The 19197-nt window shown below is 43.3% G+C and overlaps 1 protein-coding gene across 1 annotated transcript; it reads right to left on the bottom strand.

Moving 5' to 3' along the window:
- Positions 1-7902: 7902 nt before the first annotated feature.
- Positions 7903-18914, bottom strand: LOC147427413 (uncharacterized). The gene is made up of 3 exons (XM_086496729.1): positions 18200-18914; positions 18033-18100; positions 7903-7977 (listed from the first exon to the last, which is right to left on the bottom strand). Exons 1-3 carry the CDS (start codon positions 18912-18914, stop codon positions 7903-7905), a joined length of 858 nt encoding a protein of 285 aa, XP_086352855.1.
- Between the last annotated feature and the right edge of the window lie 283 nt (positions 18915-19197).

The following is a 19197-nucleotide window of genomic DNA, read 5'->3' on the forward strand; positions in this document are numbered from 1 at the left end:
TCTAGAGGGCACGCTTCGCAGGATGGGCTTTTCAGATGCTTGGATCAGAGGGGTGTCAGCTTTGTAGAGACAGGCTCACAGTCAGGTGCTTTTGGCAAGAGGTAGAGGTGAGCGCTTCATGCTCACACGATCGGTCAGACAGGGTTGTCCTCTTGCCCCCTTTCTCTTTTGGTTCTATGCGGAGGCGATGAGAAGATTTTTGGTGTCACAGCAGGTTGGTTTGAGGGGCTTAGCACTCCCGATACGGGGAGATGAGCTTCTGGACGCTGAGTTTGTCGACGACTCAGCCTTGTACTTAGAGGGCCAAGAGGCCAATTTACACAGGTGTGGGCAGGCTCTTGAGACCTTCTGCTGTGCATCGGGCGCATTGATCAACTGGATAAAGACAATGGCTTTCTCGGTTGGCAGTGCTCCTGTGCCAGAGTGGATGCCAGGAGAGGGTTTCAGGTGGATTCCCCCAGGGACTGTAGTTCCATACTTGGGTTGTCAGGTTGGTTTGGATTTTTCCCCCGAGCAGCAAATTGCTCCTCTTCTCCTGTTCATCAGGAGAAAGCTGTTACACTGGAGTTCAGCACGACTTTCGCTGGCTGGTAGAGTAGTAGTTGCCAACCAGGTGTTGTTGGCAACTATGTGGTACATCACTTCTTGCTGGATCTTCTAGAGTTCTTGTATCAGCCAGGTAGAGAGGCTGATCAGGAACTTCCTTTGGTCAGGTCGCGACACTCAGGTTGCCCGAGCCAAGGTGGCTTGGTCGGTCATCACACTTCCTTGTTCTCAGGGAGGGCTTGGGATCATTGATCCAGCACAGCAGAGCAGAGTCCTTCTTGGGAAGTTCGTCGTCAGAGGACTTCTTCCAGGCGAGGAGCCCTGGAAAGAGTTCTTGCTGCAGAGGCTTTGTGCCAGGGTGCCTTAGTCAGGAGGCCCTTGGCAACCTTCGACCAGATGGATCTTTACAGAGTTACGCCGAGTTGGTTTGAGCAGGAGACTGGAGGACCGATTCGCTGTGAGTTTGCTTCGCTCTTGGGAGGTCTTACGGCGTGGCCTAGAGCAGAGACAACCGACATGCATGGAGGAGCGCCTACGACAGCCCCTCGTATGGAACCCCATGGTTAGCACTCAGAGAGGACACTTGGTTGGGAGTAGGCCTCATGTTTCATGGGGTCCCATGGCAGCAGGTCCAGCGCGCTCTCTAGGTGACTGGCTAGAGTTCACAGGTTTGTCAGAGGAGGTGCAGGGTGTCCAACTACAGGGCATGAGAGGGGTTCAAAGCATGTGTCAGGACATCTCAGAGTCAGTTCCAGCTGAGTGGCGCACGCCTCTCGAGCCAGTAGCACCCTGATGGATGGGAGCCTTCACACGACTGGAGGTTCTCATCTCAGTCAGGGCTTGTTCAGAGACTGTCCCAGCCCTGTTCTTTGAGCTACAGGGTGGGGGACGTTTACAGCGAGTTACAGTAGAGGCCCCGCAGGTAGCAGAGTGTTGTTTCCAAAGGATCCGAGTTGTGGGCATATGTGGGAGGACTTGCGTCATAGACCCTGACCCAGCAGCTCTCGAGACAGGACACTGGAGGCTATGGGCTTGGGAGTGTTGTCCACTGGCACGAGTACAGTGGGATCCTAGTGAGTGGCTATGGAGGGACCCCTTCTCTTCTGCAGACCGCCCAGGAGTCCCTTTCTTCCAGTACACTGTTCGGCTTGGACGTCATATACTTGCAGCGCAGAGAGAGGCCCGCCCCGCTGCAGTGCGTCATTGGCAGGAGGAGGGTCTCATAGTTGAGTTCTTGGCAGCTTTTTGGCTGAGGCTGTGGGACTCCAGACAGAAAAATGCATCTGCGGGCTTTGGACAGAGAACAGACTCCCACATATGTGTGACACCTTTGAGCGTGTGATGTGAAGCCAAGCAACCCTTGCTAATGTTCTCACTGGGGCAAAGATACTGCATATACAGTCACAACCTGCTCTATGCAACCCAAAAGCACGATAGCGCATGTGGTTCAGTGTGTCCTTCAAAAAATACATTTTCACATGGTATTCGCAACAACATGTGTATCTATCCTTCAGCCACCTACAAAAGAATAGCTTCAATATCTCAAACATTCTCATGCCAATCTTGCAATCTAGATGTTTTTCCTTGAGTCTACAAAAGAACTCAACCTGCAACATCCAAATGATGATCAGTATTCGGATTACTAACTAGGACATACAACATTTTCATGAAAACAAATCATAGTGACAATCAACATCCTAATGTGCATGCAACATCATATGTTAACTAGCATAAATAGTGTTAGCTAGCATATATCTTGTGTTTACCAGGTAACTCTGTATGCTAGGTAGAGCACAAGGCATGCTAACTAGCACAGACCATATGCTAACTAGCATATTCATTAGGACACCCATCATGCTGTTGAGCATACTAGGTGCTAACTAGAAGAAATTATGTTAATTAGCATACATCTTGTGCTGCCTAACTAGATATGTATGCTAGGTAGAACACAAGGCATGCTAGCTAGCATACCCAGCCCAACTGCTACTTCTAACTAGCATAACCCTTTTCTCAGGATAGCATACCCATCATGCTAGTGAGCATACAACTAGCATACTTGGTGTTAACTTGCATACTTTTTGCATTGACCAACTAACTCTGTATGCTAGTTAGAGCACAAGGCATGCTAACTAGCATACTAACTAGCATACCCAGCCCAGCTGCTAGTTCTAACTAGCATAACCCTTGTCTTAAATAGCATACCCATCATGCTAGTGAGCATACTAGTTGTTAACTAGCATAAGTGGTGTTAACTTGCATACTTTTTGCATTGACCAAATAACTCTGTATGCTAGTTCGAGCACAAGGTATGCTACTAGCATACCCAGCCCAGCTGCTAGTTCTAACTAGCATAACCCTTGTCTTAAATAGCATACCCATCATGCTAGTGAGCATACTAGTTGTTAACTAGCATAAGTGGTGTTAACTTGCATACTTTTTGTGTTGACCAACTAACTCTGTATGCTATTTAGAACTCAAGGCCTGGTAGCTAGCATACTCCATATGCTAACTAGCAAACTCCATGTGCTAACTAGCATATTCACTTTTTGTTAGACAATGTACTTATCATGCAATTGAGCATACTAGGTATGTAACTAGTATAATAGGTATGTTAACTAGCATACCAGGTATGTTAATTAACATACATATTGTGTTAACCAACTATCTATGTATGCTATTTAAAACCCAAGGCATGCTAACTAGAATACTCCATATGCTAACTAGCATAGTCCATATGCTAACTAGCATAGCCTATATGCTAACTAGCATACTCCATATGCTAACTATCATACTCACTATGCTAACTAGTATACGCATTAGGGCACCCATCATGCTATTGAGCATACTAGGTGCTAACTAGCATAAATGATGTTAATTAGCATACATCTTGTGCTAACTAGCTAACTTTATATGCTAGGTAGAACACAAGGCATGCTAACTAGCATACTCCTTATGCCAACTAGCATACTCCATATGCTTACTAGCATACCCAGCCCAACTGCTAGTTCTAACTAGCATAACCCTTGTCTTAAATAGCATACACATCATGCTAGTGAGCATACTAGGTGTTAACTAGCATAAGTGGTGTTAGCTTGCATACTTTTGTGTTAACCAGCTAACTCTGTATGTTATTTAGAACTGAAGGCGTGCTAACTAGCATACTCCATATTCTACCTAGCGAACTCCATATGCTAACTAGCATAATCACTTTCTATTAGACATCGTACTTATCATGCAATTAGGCATACTAGGTATGTAACTAGCATACTAGGTTTGTTAACTAGCATACCAGGTATGTTAATTAGCATACTAGGTTTGTTAACTAGCATACCAGGTATGTTAATTAGCATACATATTGTGTTAACCAACTAGCTCTATATGCTATTTAGAACCCAAGACATGCTAACTAGCATACTCCATATGTGTGAGGTCCCCACCCCGCCGTATCCAATGGCGGATCTGATGGTGAACCCGGTGGCCACTAGATCTATTGCGGAAGCAAAAAAAATGGTTCAGGGTTCGACTAGCGGACGATCTCTCATCACAAAGTGAGTCAAGTTCGAGCCTACTAGCAGGGAGATCTAGCTCCACCTCGCAGGGGAAGCGTACTTGAACTATCTAGCGATCCTAAGACCCACTTTCCAAGAGGAGAGAAACCTCGAGTGCCTTTTTCCCCATGTTTCAGAGGCACGTACCCTCGAGATTTCACTGCTCTAGGGGCAATGAGTAATTACTAATATTGAGTAAGCACTATGGGGACAGAGAGTTCCCGACCAATCGGGACCACCCATCTCGTAGGCATTGGCAACCTGAGCCAAGCCCCCACTTTCCACCCCCACACTCACACTTTCATGCGTGACCTAATTACTACCACAAGGTTGTTCAACATAAACATTCCTTGTTTAATTCCGAATCGCATTGTTTGTTAAGACATCCCTTCAATTAGTATTGCAAACAACACCAAGACATAATTCTCATAAACATTCTACTCAAACTTATTCATAAAAATTCCAATGTTTTGGAGGTACAACATCCCCCCTCCAGCGAGAGTTCACTCCTCCCGTTGTCGCCTAGCTGCCCATACAACTAGGTATGTCCACCGCATAGAAAGCACGTCATGGACACTCCCACCGCATAGAAAGCAAGACGTGGGTTCCCACCGCATAGAAAGCAAGTCGTGGGTATCCACCGCATAAAAAGCAAGTCGTGGATTCAAGAGCCCTTAACGAGGAACTCTGCCCCTTGTGATCAGTAGGGGGGTCAGGACTGATTCAACATTGGAAGTAAAATGAACATGTCGAGCTAAATTTTCCCTAGCAGACATTCTTTCCTATTGCAAATAGCATACCCATCAATCATTTCTTTCCTACCTTAGACTTAAATGTACAAATAAATTCAATGCCGAGGTTTCCGTCGGATTTCTCCAACATGTTTGGGGATATGTTCATTCCTAACTAAACGTGTGAAATGTTAATTCAAACGACTTAAATAAAATTATGACCTACCTCTTACATTTCTTCGTCAATGGTCCGTGAGATGGCCGGTATTTGTTCCTCCATGGGAGCTTTTCCCTTTCCGTTCACCTTGCTCGTTCCTGCCTTGTGGTCGTGGGCTCCACCAAAGGGAGTCCTCTTAACCGGGGCCATTTTAAACTCACTATTTTAAATAATTAACTTGGAGAAAAGAGCTAATGTCCGCAAGCGTCATAACAAGCCAAATGATAGATTAGCAACATCAAACAATGCCTGCTACATGAGAGGTTTAGATTTTTCCATTAGCAATCATTATGGATGATGCATATTCTTATGGGAACCTGCTCTAAAGATAATTACTCGACTTACATGATTAGGAATAATAGGACTTCACTAATGGAATTACCAGAGAGATGAATTAAGCACGATTAATCTCTTTCCTAGCAATTAGAGAGAGCAGAATCACCGCATGCATAGGTGTGAGAAAAACCTCTCTCTCTTTCCTAGCACGATTAATCTCTTTCCTAGCATTAAGAGAGAGCAGAATCACCGCATGCATAGGTGTGAGAAAAACCACCTCTTAGAGACTTAATGATAGATTAATCTTCCCTTAATTATATCTTAATGCATAAGAGAAATGAATTTAATTCGGCTACAATATTAATGAGTGATAGAACGAATGATTCTCATCAATCTACACAATTACCAGCTTACCGATTAATTACTATGCTACCTAGAGAGAGAAATTCTAATAATCATGCACTAATCATTAATCAAGAGTGATGAATGGCTGATAATTCAGCTATGGGATGATGATTACATAATAGAATTTGGTTAAGGAGAAATTAGAAAGTAATTATAGAGAATTGCGACTAGGAATAAGTATAATAGACGAGGAATTTAGATGGTAGAGAAAGGAATTTACAGATAGCATTAATTAAACCGTGGTTACCGTGATTAAGGACTGATAATCTTCTCGATTCTCTGATCTAATCGAGCTTCTTGAGACGAGAAATCGGCAGCACCTTCCTCCTTGCTTCTCCTTCAAAAGATGTGTGAACCGGCAGCACCTTCCCAGTGTGTGTAGGTGTGTGTGTATGCACTGTGTGTGTGTGTGTATGAGCATAAGTGTGTGTGTGTGTGTGTGTGTGTGCAGGTCTTTAAATATTCTCCTACAGGCTGAAAATCGACCTGGGTTGCTAAATGCATCTGGGAGCTTCTCCAGTTAAGCATGGCAAGTCTAGTTCCCTACTCACCAAGTGTCAGGTTGGCTAGTTTAACTGACTCTGAGACTTAGTTACTGGCTTAGAAGCTTTCCCAGGACTCCCACAAGGCAAGAGGGCGCCCCCTAGCTGCTAAAGCTGATCTGGAGTGGCCTGGGACCTGTTCCCACATAGTCCCGGGCTCCGGTGCCTCCCCGCTCAATTTTTGGAAAAATTGGTTTTAGGCTAAAACGGGTCATACGAGTCGGATTTTGACGCCATAAATTGCTATACGGAGCTCTAACTAAGACGTATTGGCCCGAGTACCTGCCATATTTAGCAGCCCCCGGGGTCCGAAAATGCATTTTTTTGAAATTCGAGGTACGGGTGCAGTTTTTCGAGACGATCAAAACTGGACGGGTCGGGTGACCAAAAACTTACTATTTTTGGAATTTTTTTACAAAAATTATTTTAATTCACATTTCGGAGCTTTAAAACATTCTAAACATCATGGCACTGACAGAATTTGGAAAACTGATAAAAATAGTAACTTTTTCCATTATGTTCATTTTATGGTACAATGGTGCTCTTTTGATCGGGGTCAGAGACCTTACAATATGCTAACTAGCATAGTCAATATGCTAACCAACACAGCCTATATGATAACTAGCAAAAGTCTACAGATCAGTATGCTATTGATCAGTATATACAAGTTACTAAGCACTAGAGATGCAATGCATAAAATGCATAAGTTATGGTACAAGTATTTGATTGATCACCTGAGGCTCGTCTAGGAGGTGCACTGGGTGTGTTATGTACCTTTTCCTCCCCATCCTCTTTTGACAAACATCCTTGTTGTTCGATGATACGCGAGTCTCCGCTTTCCAAAATGTGTAGATCAATTCCTTAATTTCATCTGTGATAGGGCTATGATGGTGTTGCTTGTGACACGCAACCAATGAAAACAATAGACCATCAATATCGGGCTTCGCCTGTCATGATTTCGCCTTGTGCAAGGTGCGACAATTGGCATTTAGGACCCTGCAATTTTTGCAATAGGCATGTTTTCCTTTGAATTCACCATCATCTGCAATGCTGCATTCTTCAAAAACAACTCCTCATTGGAACGTGGCTGCTTGACGGTAGCCAGTGTGCTGCGGACATTGGAGACAATTGCGGTCTGTACAGCAGCCTCCTCCTCAAAAGACTCATCATGGATCGCCTGAACATGTGGATGTTGAGCAAGAAGATTCTAGATTTCCCACTTTGCTTCTACACTAAAACCTTCAGTCCTACTCTTGAAAGCTCTCACAATCTTGGAGGAGATTTTCTTTTTCTCCTCATCATTGAGGTCATGATGTTGTCGCTCAAATTTCATTTGTTTCTGCTCCGTTGTTTCCTCTTTCTTACTCTCTCATATTCCATGATTACAAAAAGAGACGGATCTTGGGAGTTGTAATTCATTGTCTATAGTGGATCTCTTTTGCTTTTTCCTGAGAGTTGTAGACGTGCATAATATGTTACTTACTTAAAATCACTTAAAGGTATAGCTGTCAACACTTGATGTTGTAATACACACATACTATGAACAAATGCCCTCACAAGACTATAGATGTGACCAACAAAACCAATGACTTCATTTGGAGTGGGTGGGATACACATAAGATTTTCCTACTATCAGATTACTGTACGGCTCCATTTCCAGCATTGGAGCTAGTGGCAATAATGTTGGCTGTTGGTTCTCCATTTCCGTAGGTCTGTGTCAGAATGAGAGAAAGAGCTCATCTTTGACAACTAATCTCTCAGGCAGGATTCCCGGTGCAAGGAAAAAATGAGAGAGAGAGAGAGAGAGAGAGAGAGAGAGAGAGAGAGAGAGAGAGAGAGAGAGAGAGAGAGAGAGAGAGAGAGAGAGAGAGAGAGAGAGAGTAACTGAAAACAGAAGCACATGAGGAGGGAAAATAATTTTTTAATGGAACATTTAAAATTCAAAGGACTTGACCATCCGTTTTTAGTATATGCTAACAAGCACAAGTAACTAGCACTGTCCGAGACAACATATTCAGTGACACGTTAACATGCTTCTACCCCCTTGCGAAAAGCTTCAAGATCTTCAGGAGAGAGTTTGTTTTTACCTTTGTAAACTCCCTTCTCCTTGGACAAGTGGTTGTTTTTGCTGTTATTGGAGTTTCCTTGGGAAGAATTTTGGGCATTGGTTTTTCCCTTCGCATCACTTTAGTCTTTGTTTTCCATGGGCTTGAAATTCCATCTAGCCCCTTGTTGGAAATTAATGTGGGAAGCAACCATGGTGTCGTAGATTACTTCAATGATAGAACCAGGCCGTTGGGAGTTGACATACTCGGCCCTTTCTTCAGGTAATCCCGCACAAAATTATTGCTTTTGTTCAACAATGTCTATCCTTTGAAAGATTGTAGATTTGAGATATAAATCCCAAAAAATTGTCTACATATTGTGGATAGACTCGTTGAAGAGTAGCTTTAAACTGTGCCATTCGGTGAGAACTTTGTCCTTGGCATCTCTTTCAAGGAATTGCTTCATTATGGAAACCCATAGAGTTTTCCATGCTCTTGGGGCTTTCCCATTCCCACGGAGACTAGACCACCATTGACAGGCCGATTTTTGGAAGTGCATAGCTACATGGTGTAGCTTGGAGGACTCCGTGAAGCCCTCGTCTCCAAAGGCCACATCGAATTGCTGTATGAAGGCCAATACTTTGTTAGTGGCACCAAAGGTGCCATCATAGGTGAGAAAAGAGATAATCTTTCCTCCCTCTTTGAATTTCTTGAGCTTTTGGGACCTTCGCCATGCAGGGTAAGTTTTACGATGTCCTCTCCTCTTGTATTCTCTAGGAGAATAATTATTGCTTTCATCGAAATAGGAGGAAGGTGAAGAAGAAGGAGAAGAGGGTGACCTCTTTGTTGCAATTTTTTTCCTTTGTTTCCTCTCTTCCCTTTCAAAGTAACGAGGAGACGAACTATGGGTTAACCATTTTGTCTTGGGAGGAGTTGGCGATCGTCTAGACCGTTGTCTTCGTGGAGCCACATCTTTAGAGGAACTTAGGGATTCGCTTCTTTCTCATTCTTTGGATTCCTTCTCTCTTATGGGAGAGAGTCTTCTTTCAGGAGTCTCATCAAGAGACCTCCTAAGCTCTCTCTCCTCTTGGAGAGGAAGGAAAATCCCATAAGCACAACGTTATTGAGTAACTTTGGCTTGCAAAGTAGGGTTGCCCATAGCTTGATGCAACCTAGCAATAAGAAAATTAACAAACATGGGGGAATTAACATTAGCACCTTCATGTGCAAAATTAAAGTTATCAATGTTAATTCTACTCTCTTGGTTATTGTCAGCCATGCTAATTATACTTATGTGTTTACTTAGTGTATTCTTTAGCAATTCAAAACCTTAGTTACTACTCCTCTTAGCCTTTAAAAATCAGCACTTAAGTATCTACACCCATGGCTCAAATTAGTTAAATTATAGAGAGTAGTGGAGTGTATCTAATATTGCAAAATTGCCAAGGGCTAGCTCCTTTTGGACTTCTTATGGCTCAATAATGGTAAAGCCGTAGGCAAGTCTAAAAATACTCCATTATCAAGACCAAAGCTCCTGAGGTGTGCACCATATTCCACATAGTGGGCTCAACAAAACCAATAATAGATTCTAGTCCCACTTATTCTAATATAATTAACAAAATCAACCCATTAATAAGCTACTTAAGGACCTTTCTTCTTAAGCAAGAAAAGAGAAACCACAATGCTTTGATACCAATGTAATGGAAATAGTGTTAGCAGCGGCTAACGCAGGCTACACCAATTATGCACCAAGCTGTGGATCTGCTATAGTGCACAATATTTCCTTTTCATTGTATAGGGCCTTGGGATCATTTAGGAGTTCCAAAGTTGTATAAGTCTAGGCTAAAGAGCTCAACTTTATCCCATAGTTGAAGGGTTTGAGGCCCAAAGCTATAAAAGAGCCCTATGCTTAATGAGAAGTCATTCTTGGGTGAGTTCTCCTCTTTGTAGAGTGGATGGTCATGAGGCTCATGGGATTTCCATGTCCATGTAGCTCTTGATTTCTAATAATCAATTACACTTTCTTTCTTATTAGTCTTCTTTGTTTGATTATGTGGAGTGAGATTGCATTAGTGTGATGGTAGATATCCTAATCCCTTTTTCGAGTTAATCTATTCTATCCACACCATTGGACATGGTGTATGAGGACTATGCCTTCCTTCTCTTCATCTCTCTCTACAAGGTGTGCGGTTAGTGTGTGTGCATACGTAGTCGCATTGAGGGGTTGTGCCAGAATGGACACACTAATGCGGAGTAGGTATGTTAATTGCATGCTTGTGTAGTTGTGTGATTAAGAGTTACGAATAGAGTGATTGATGTGAGAGGTTAATTTCAACCACGTGATTGTGTGGAAGTGATTAGTAAGTAGGAATGTGTTGTTGATTAGAGGAAGCCCTTTCCATGGCTTCTCTCTATGATAAGTAGAAGGATCCCTTGAATCCTCTATGTCTATACATCTAAGGCTCGTGCTTCCATGCCCTAGCCGGGTTACCGATCCACGATTTGACAATTTTGTGGGTTGTGATTAGATTGTGCTACAACGCGTCCCTATATTTGGCGCCGTTGCCGGGGATCGATAACCTAAGCTAGTGAGTTTAGGATGTGCAGACTCAATTTTTGGTTTGATTCGATGATGTTTGTGCAAGAAATTGATGCTAATGTTGAGTTATGAATACCCCAAATCCCCAATTTCACTCATTTCATGCTAACCCTTACTAATTTCACTTCTTTCCATGCTAATTTTACTAATTTCATGCTAATTCTACTAATTTTGACTAACCTTGCTAGCCTAACCACTAAAATTTGAAGTGTAAAGTACGTGAAATCACCTTGAAAGAGGTGGAATCATCCTCTAATCAAGTTAACTGTACCAATTTATGCATAATTTGATGATTTGAGTGTTTGATTTTGACCTACAAATGGTCAATTTTGGAGCCGATTTGATGGTGCACACACTTGTGTGTGCAATGATGCGACTTTGCGTGGAGCAAAGGAATAGCTTGGAGTCTAATTACGATGTAAGTGCACTCACTTGTTATGTCAATTTTTGATTGATCAATGTGATTCAATTTGCTAGTTATTTTCTAAAATTAGGTGTGTAACACAATTTGACCTACACTTTGCACCTAATTTGATTCAATTTGCTAATTATTTTCTAAAATTATGTGTGTAGCACAATTTGACCTACACTTTGTACCTAATTTGATACACTTGGAATGAAATTGATAGTAGTCAAATTGTGACTAATGAACTTTGTGTGTATCCAAATAATGCTTAATTGTCATCAAGAATTTATGTGTGTGCATACACCAAAGAGGGAAAAAATGTCAAAAATTTCAAGTGTGTGTGCACCTAATCTTGAATGTGTGCATACATAAAAATTGATGGAATTGATGATAGATGAGTATGCAATCATGTAAAGGATGTGTATGCTAGGCTAATTCAATCATTGGATAAGCCTAATTGACAAAAAATTGAGCAAAAAGTGAGTGTGTGTGCCTATCCAAGATTACTTGATTTTCTATGATTGATGGTCAATTAGGGCACCTAAATGATTTTTGATTATGAAATTTGCATGAAAAGTGTGTGCAATCATTAGGTGTAAACCTAAATGCATTGCCAATTGAGCCAAATTTGATCATTTGTGCTTAATTTTTGAGTGTGCATTGCTTGATTGGGTCAAAATAGTGTTAATTTTTTAGAAATTGAGTATGCATGCACTCACTTATGCTTTATTGAGTTTGCAATTTGAGCATTGCAATGTGGAATTAATGTAATAGTTACATAAAAGTTTAGCTTAAATTTGGGTTTTACTACCTACTCAATGGCATGCGCAATCCAATGGCTGAATGAATAATTGGTATTTTTTACCAATTATGATGATGATTTTGTCAAATAATTGAGCTGTTATCACAAATTGGGTCAATTGTTGAGATGAATTGATCAAAAAATACCCAATTGTGCGCTCACTGCTGTTGTCCCCCCTCACTGCGCCATCGCTCCCCCCCCCCCCCCTAAACGTTGCTCGCCAGCCCCCGCTGCCCTGCCTCCCTCGCTACCCCCGCCCGCCACTGCCGCCCACGCCATCACCCACCACTTTCGCCCTCACTGCCCTACCTGCCCACTGCTGCCGCCTGCGCACACCACTGCCGCCCCTGCCTCCCCAACCGTCCCCACCCGCTGCTTCCAACGCTCCCACCTTAGTCGCCCCTGCCCGTAACCCCCCCCCCGCCCGCCTGCCCGCCCGCTCTCTTTCATCCTGACAGTTCCCTACAAGTTGGCTCCTTCAGCACCGGTCTCCTCTGGGGTAGTGTTCTGTGCGCCTATTTGCAGAGTCCTCCCATCGCCTTCTTCTCACACCACAACAATAGACTTAGATGGAGGCTCCAGCTTCGCCACAAAGGGACTCCCTTGAAGCCCCCTCACCCCGACCCCGCTGAGCCCACCATTCGACTTGCTCTTTCGCTGATAGAGCAAGAGAGCCTTGCCGCAGAGGTAGAGAGATTGTAGGCGACTTTGGTCATCTGCAAGATTCTCGGCACTCGACCTAGCAGAGGAGAGCTGCGTGACCTTCTCCAGGTCCGCCTTCTCGCAGAGGTGGGCAAGATCTTGGATGTCCAGATTCTCGAACGGGGTTACTATCAGATCGAGTTTGAGACCTTCGAGATGGTGTCCAAGGTCATAGCCATGAGTCCACTGACCATCCGAGAAGCACGTGACCACTTTCGACATTGGAGACATGGTTTTGACCCGCTTCCGATGTTCTATTAGAGGAGGCAGACATCCCCATCTCGGTCTGCTTTTCGGGTTTATGACTGAAGTACTTACCACTTATTTCCAAGATTGCCTCATCCATTGGGACTGTCTTGGAGACACCTCGTACGACAGCATCAGTAGCTGCCAAGGCGACTGGCATCCCCTTAGTTCGAGTTTTGGTCAGAGACACCCACACGCTCTTGAAGGTTATCCTTTTTCCTCGGGTGAGTGGGGGTTGATTTAGATAGAGTGTGGAGTATTCAAGCCTCCCAAACCAGTGCTTCATTTGTCGCCAAATGGGCCATCTAGCGAAGACCTATCCACAAAGAAGGCCTCGACCTGCACCACAGCCTCAGCCTCAGCCTACCAGGGCTGGTCGACAGCCACAGACAGCGACACATCGCACACATGCAGAGCCACCCTTTGAGCCTGGTGCTCCAACGGAGGAGAGGTGGCAGCAGGCCCATGGTAAATGACAACAGGGGCGGGAGCATCAGCCTGGCACTCAGAGTGGCCCCTAGGCGCCTACTCAGCAGCAGTGGGTTCCCACGGGGAACCGCTTTGGTCCTCTTGAGCAGGAGGAGGTCCCTGCTCCAACCCCCACCCCAGCTTCACCCTCGACAGCCCCTCCCACCCCAGAGTTCCCCCCCTCTTCTTCATCCTCCCCCCGCCTTCTGCTCCCATCGCCTCTCCACCTCGCCCCTCTACCTCTGTGGCCCCCTCCCGCCCCTCTTCTCCACCACTTCCCCCAGCTCCTTCTCCCCCCCTCCTACTCGAATTCCACAGTCGACCCAGGGGACAGGGCCTTCTTCGGTGGCTAGGAGATCTCTTGGCAGCGCCTTTTCCACGATTCGCCTAGCGAGAGAGGGTCAACCTTTCTTACGGCCCCCTCTGTAGATATAGACATCTTCCCTTGCAACTATCCCTCATGGTCTGACGAGCATTGACATCTGGCGCCGCTGGGACTTCTTTGACTACGGCTTTACTCATTTTCTCAGCGATCCCTCTGCAGACCATGAGGCATCCTGCTTCAGGGTCCATGATCTGTTCCTTGCTGCTAGGGGGACAGAGGCCTTGGACTCAGCAATTGGTTTCTCCTTCCCCCTCTGCGGCAGGGCCGAGATAGAGTGGACCCTTGACTCAGTGTTGGGATGGTTGCATACACAGGTCCTAGAGTTCTCTCACCACATGGGAGAACTTGGAGTTACAGACATGCTGTAGACTTTGTGGCCATTGGCCGAGACAGAGTGGACCCTTGACTCAGTGTTGGGATGGTTGCATACACATGTCCTAGAGTTCTCTCACCACATGGGAGAACTTGGAGTTACAGACATGCTGCAGACTTTGTGGCCATTGGCCAAGTTTGCGGTGACACCCTCAGACTCAGCAGGATGTAGGCACATTGTGGTGTACTTCTTTGCTGATACGCAGTGTTTGTTGAAGATGATGAAATAGGAAACAGAAGGAAGATAGCAACTCAGAGTAGGAAGAAGATGGAGAAGGAGAAGACACAGAGCTTGCGTACGAGATCTCTGTAGTCTTTCTCTCTGTATTAGAATAATAGAGTATATACAAACTCAAAGCTACAAAGCTTATATGAGACCCTAAGAGATAAGGTGTCCTTTCACACCAGATGTCCAGGGGGAAAAACCCAGTGGGAGAAAAGTGTCCCTGGTGAAGCGCGTATACACACTAACACTACTACATGTCTACAAATCCCCCCTATAGTGATAGTGTGAATCTGTACAAGGTAGCAGATCATCATGTGTATGAGAGTAAGCCCAAAGCTTTTTGGAAAGCTTCAAACTTTTCTCGTGATAACGCCTTCGTAAATAGATCTGCAATGTTATCCTGTGTAGGACAGTAAGTTAGTGTGATCTCCTCTGCATGTAGCCTTTCCCTGACATAGTGGTAGTGAACCTCTATGTGCTTTGTTCTTGCATGAAATACTGGATTCCTTGCAACTGTCACAGCACTCTGACTGTCAGTGAAAATGGTAGTGGGTGCCTGTTGACACTCACAAAGATCTGCCAATAACCTGCGTATCCATACACAATCAACTGTTGCCATGAAAGTTGCCCTGTACTCAGATTCACAAGTTGATGTAGCCACTGTGGGTTGCTTCTTGCTTAGCCAAGATATACATGCATTTCCCAAGAAAAAACAATTCCCACTTATGGAATGTCGTGTGTCAAATCACCAGCCCAATCTGAATCGCTGTAACCAAGAAGCTGCATAGAACTGTGCTTTCCATACATGTCCCCCCTTGGAAAGAACATGGAAATATTAGGGGTACCTGAAAGGTAACGAAGTATGCGCTTCACATCCTGCCAATGATGCATACCTGGGTTGTGCATAAATCTGCTTGCTTGTGAAACCCCAAATTGAATGTCTGGATGAGTGTTGCCTACCAAATATATCAAGAAACCAACCACTGCTGCATAAGTATGTACATCAAAAGGTTCTCCAGCATTATGCATGCTCAACTTTGATCCAGTTTCTATGGGTGTAGATATTGGTTTACAATTTTGCATACCAAACTTGTCCAAAATTTTATGCAAATATTTTGCCTGCAACATGTATATGCCATCCTCTGATTGCACAAACTGAATACCCAAGTAATAATGTAGCAAACCAAGATCAGACATCTCAAAGGTTTTTCTCAAAGCATCTTTAAACGCTTCAATTTCATCTGCAGTATTGCTTGTAAGAAGCATATCATCCACATAAAGTGTTAGCATAATGAGAACTCTATCTCTCTTTTTGACATACAAAGTACTTTCTGTTGGACTATTCTGAAATCCCTGGCCAATCAAATAAGTATGTATCTTCTCATACCATGCTCTTGGAGCCTATTTGAGACCATACAAAGCTTTACGCAATCTATATACCTTTTGCTCTTGACCTTTTACAACAAAACCACTTGGTTGACTTACATAAACTTCTTCCTGCAAATCACCATTCAAAAAATCAGTTTTGATATCCAACTGATGCACTTTCCAACCATGATGAGTAGCAATTGCAACTAGTGATCTAACTGTTGGACGCACGAGAAGTAGGAGCAAAGGTTTCATCATAATATATGCCTTTCTGTTGCACATAGCCTTTTGCCACAAGCCTTTCTTTGTACCTGTCAACAGTACCATCTTGTTTCCTTTTTACCTTAAAAACCCACTTTGTACCAATAGGCTTTTTACCTGTAGGCAATTCCACTAGATCCCATGTATGATTCTTATGAATAGAATCAAATTCTTGCTACATAGCATCTTTCCACTCAACACACTCTAAAGCTTGTTCAAATGAATCAGGCTCATCTGCATCACAAAGAGTGCTAAAGCAAGCCAAATCTACTTGCTTTCTGCCAAAAGTAGTACCAGCACGTGTTTTTCGTGGCAACGATGCATCCAACTTGCTATCCTACAAAGTTTTTTGAACCCATTTAGGCAAGGTTATTTCTTCCCTGAGAACTTCTTGCTCTTCACGCACAATTTCCTCTACATCATGAGGTGTCACATGTTGATCAAAAGATTGATCAAGATTATCAACCTGTTGTGATTCTTGATTCTCCACAAAAGAAGGAAGCAAAACATCATGTGTCTGCATATGAGGTACATCAAAAGCAACCATAGGTTGAGCAGTAGTTTCTGCAAAAATTACATCACGACTTTCAAAAATATTGTTTGTAGCAGGATTGTAAAGTCTATAACCTTTACTTCCACTAATGTACCCCACAAATATACATTTGATTGCCTTATCATCAAGCTTCCCACGTAACTGCTGCTGAGGGATGTGAGCATAAGCAAGACAACCAAAAACACGAAGATAACTGATTGAAGGTTTTTTGTCATACCAAGCTTCATATGGAGTAATGGTCTTCAAGGCACGAGTAGGACACCTGTTCAAAACATGTGCTGCACAAGCAACTGCCTCCATCCATAGCTTATGAGGCAAACTCTTAGCCTTGAGCATACATCTAGCCATCTCCATTAAGGACCTGTTCTTCCTTTTTGCAAAACCATTCTGTTGTGGTGTGTATGGCATAGTGCATTGGTGTTTAATGCCTTTCTTTCCCAAAAAATCCTTAAATGCACCTGACATGTATTCACCTCCTCGATCGATACGAAGAGTCTGTACTTTGCAACCTGTTTCATTTTCAACCATGGGACATAATGTTGAAAAATTGCAAACACATCTGACTTTGCTTTGAGTGGATACACCCAAAAAAACCTGGAAAATTCATCAATGAAGGTCACAAAATAAAGGCTGTTTCCCATAGATGGCGTCCTCATAGGACCACATACATCACTGTGTACAAGCTGCAACTTTCATGTCCCTCTAATTGAACCATCCCGCGAAAATGCAAATCTGTGCATCTTTCCAAGAACGCAACCTTCACATACATGTCTTGGTGGCATCTCCAATAAAGGCAAATCATGCACCATATTATGACGTTGTAAAGTCATCAAACTGCCATAACCAACATGCCCAAATCTAGCATGCCACAACTCAGCATCCTGCATGGCCTGAGTCTTTGTTTTTGCAATACATACCTGAATCTGGTTTTCATAATGATCTAGCACAAATAGTCCATTTTCCAGCGTACCTGTAGTGATAAGAGAATAACCATTCTCTCGATCTCGTACAACACATATGTCATCCTCAAAAATGAACCGAAGACCATTTTTTGCAAGAGAGGATACATACAACAAATTCTTCTTGATCCCTGGAACATATAAGACATCTGGCAAGCACAAATCTGAACCATCTGAAATGGTAATCAAAATCTTACCAACGCCTTTGATTGGATAAGAAGCATTATTTGCACATATCACCTTCTTTCCTGCTGGAGCTGCATCCAATGAACAAAACAAATCCTTCCTTGAAGTAATATGCATGGATGCACCACTATCAAAGTACCAAATAATTTGTGTCTCATCAACACTGTAAGCAGAAAAATCTGAACATACTAAAAAAGCACAAGAATCCTGCACAAAGTTTGCAGACTCTTCTTTAGCTGTAGAAGAATCACTAGAAGCTGAAACAACCAAACTTGACTCTTTCTTCTTTTCTTTAGCAATTCGCTTTTTACACTCACTAATGTAGTGACCAGGTTTCTTGAAGTAGTGATATTTACCTTTCTTCTTGGACTTATCGGAATCACTTTTAGACTTCTCTGAAGACTGTCCTGCACCAGACTTGGAGTGATGAGCACTCTCTTTACCCTTGTTTTTGTTCTGTACACCAAGAGCATGATCCATACCATCCACCTGTAAAGACTTGTTTTTACGTGATTGATCCTCCTGCAATAGCAAAGCCACTAACTCTTCAAAACGAAGAGGCTCAGGATTAGCTCGCAAAGACAGAGTCAAAGAAGTCTGAAAAGTCAAATAAGATGGTGGTAGTGAATTGAGTGTTTTTGAAACCAAGTCCTTCTCTGGAATCACTTCATCAATGCTAAGCAATTGCTCTTTAAGATCCCTAATTTTTGCAAGATGCTTGACGATATCGTCACCTTCGTCCATCTGTATTTTGTCAAGTTGTTTCTTCAAAAACTCTATTCTGGCAGCGTTTCTTCCTCCAAACATATCTTGCATAGTGTCCCAAGCATTCTCAGAAGTTCTGAAAGATCTGATATGTGGTGTGATTGTCCTCTTTATGGTTAAGGCAATCATAGCCATAGCTTGTGCATCTTTAGTATCCCATTTCTTTTGCTCTGGAGTGACTTGTGAGGGTCCTGCACCAACAGCTGCACCACGACCAGGCGTGGCAGGTGCAATGCTACCTGGACGAACTTCATCTCCAGATACATAATCCCACAATCCTTTACCAACCAAAATATTTTTGGCCATAAAAGACGAAAGAGAATAGTCGGTACCATCCAATTTTTCTTCGGATGTAAACGCACCAAAAAACTCTTTCTACGTAGATTGAGCCATACTATGGATGCACACAAGAGAGCAAAAGAACCTCCAAGAGATTCACAAATCTCCTCTCAAATGCAAGCAAAACTCTACACAAAGCTAAGACAATCTGCTTCCCAAAAGAACTGTTTACCTGAAGAAAATTTGTCAAAAAGCACACCCTCTTGATCTAAACGCCTCCGAAAAGTAACTTCTGCTACGCTGCTCAGAA

Source organism: Adiantum capillus-veneris, chromosome 23 (genome assembly GCF_014529385.1).
Source record: "Adiantum capillus-veneris isolate H3 chromosome 23, ASM1452938v2, whole genome shotgun sequence".
In the NCBI taxonomy this organism is placed as follows: Eukaryota; Viridiplantae; Streptophyta; class Polypodiopsida; order Polypodiales; family Pteridaceae; genus Adiantum; species Adiantum capillus-veneris.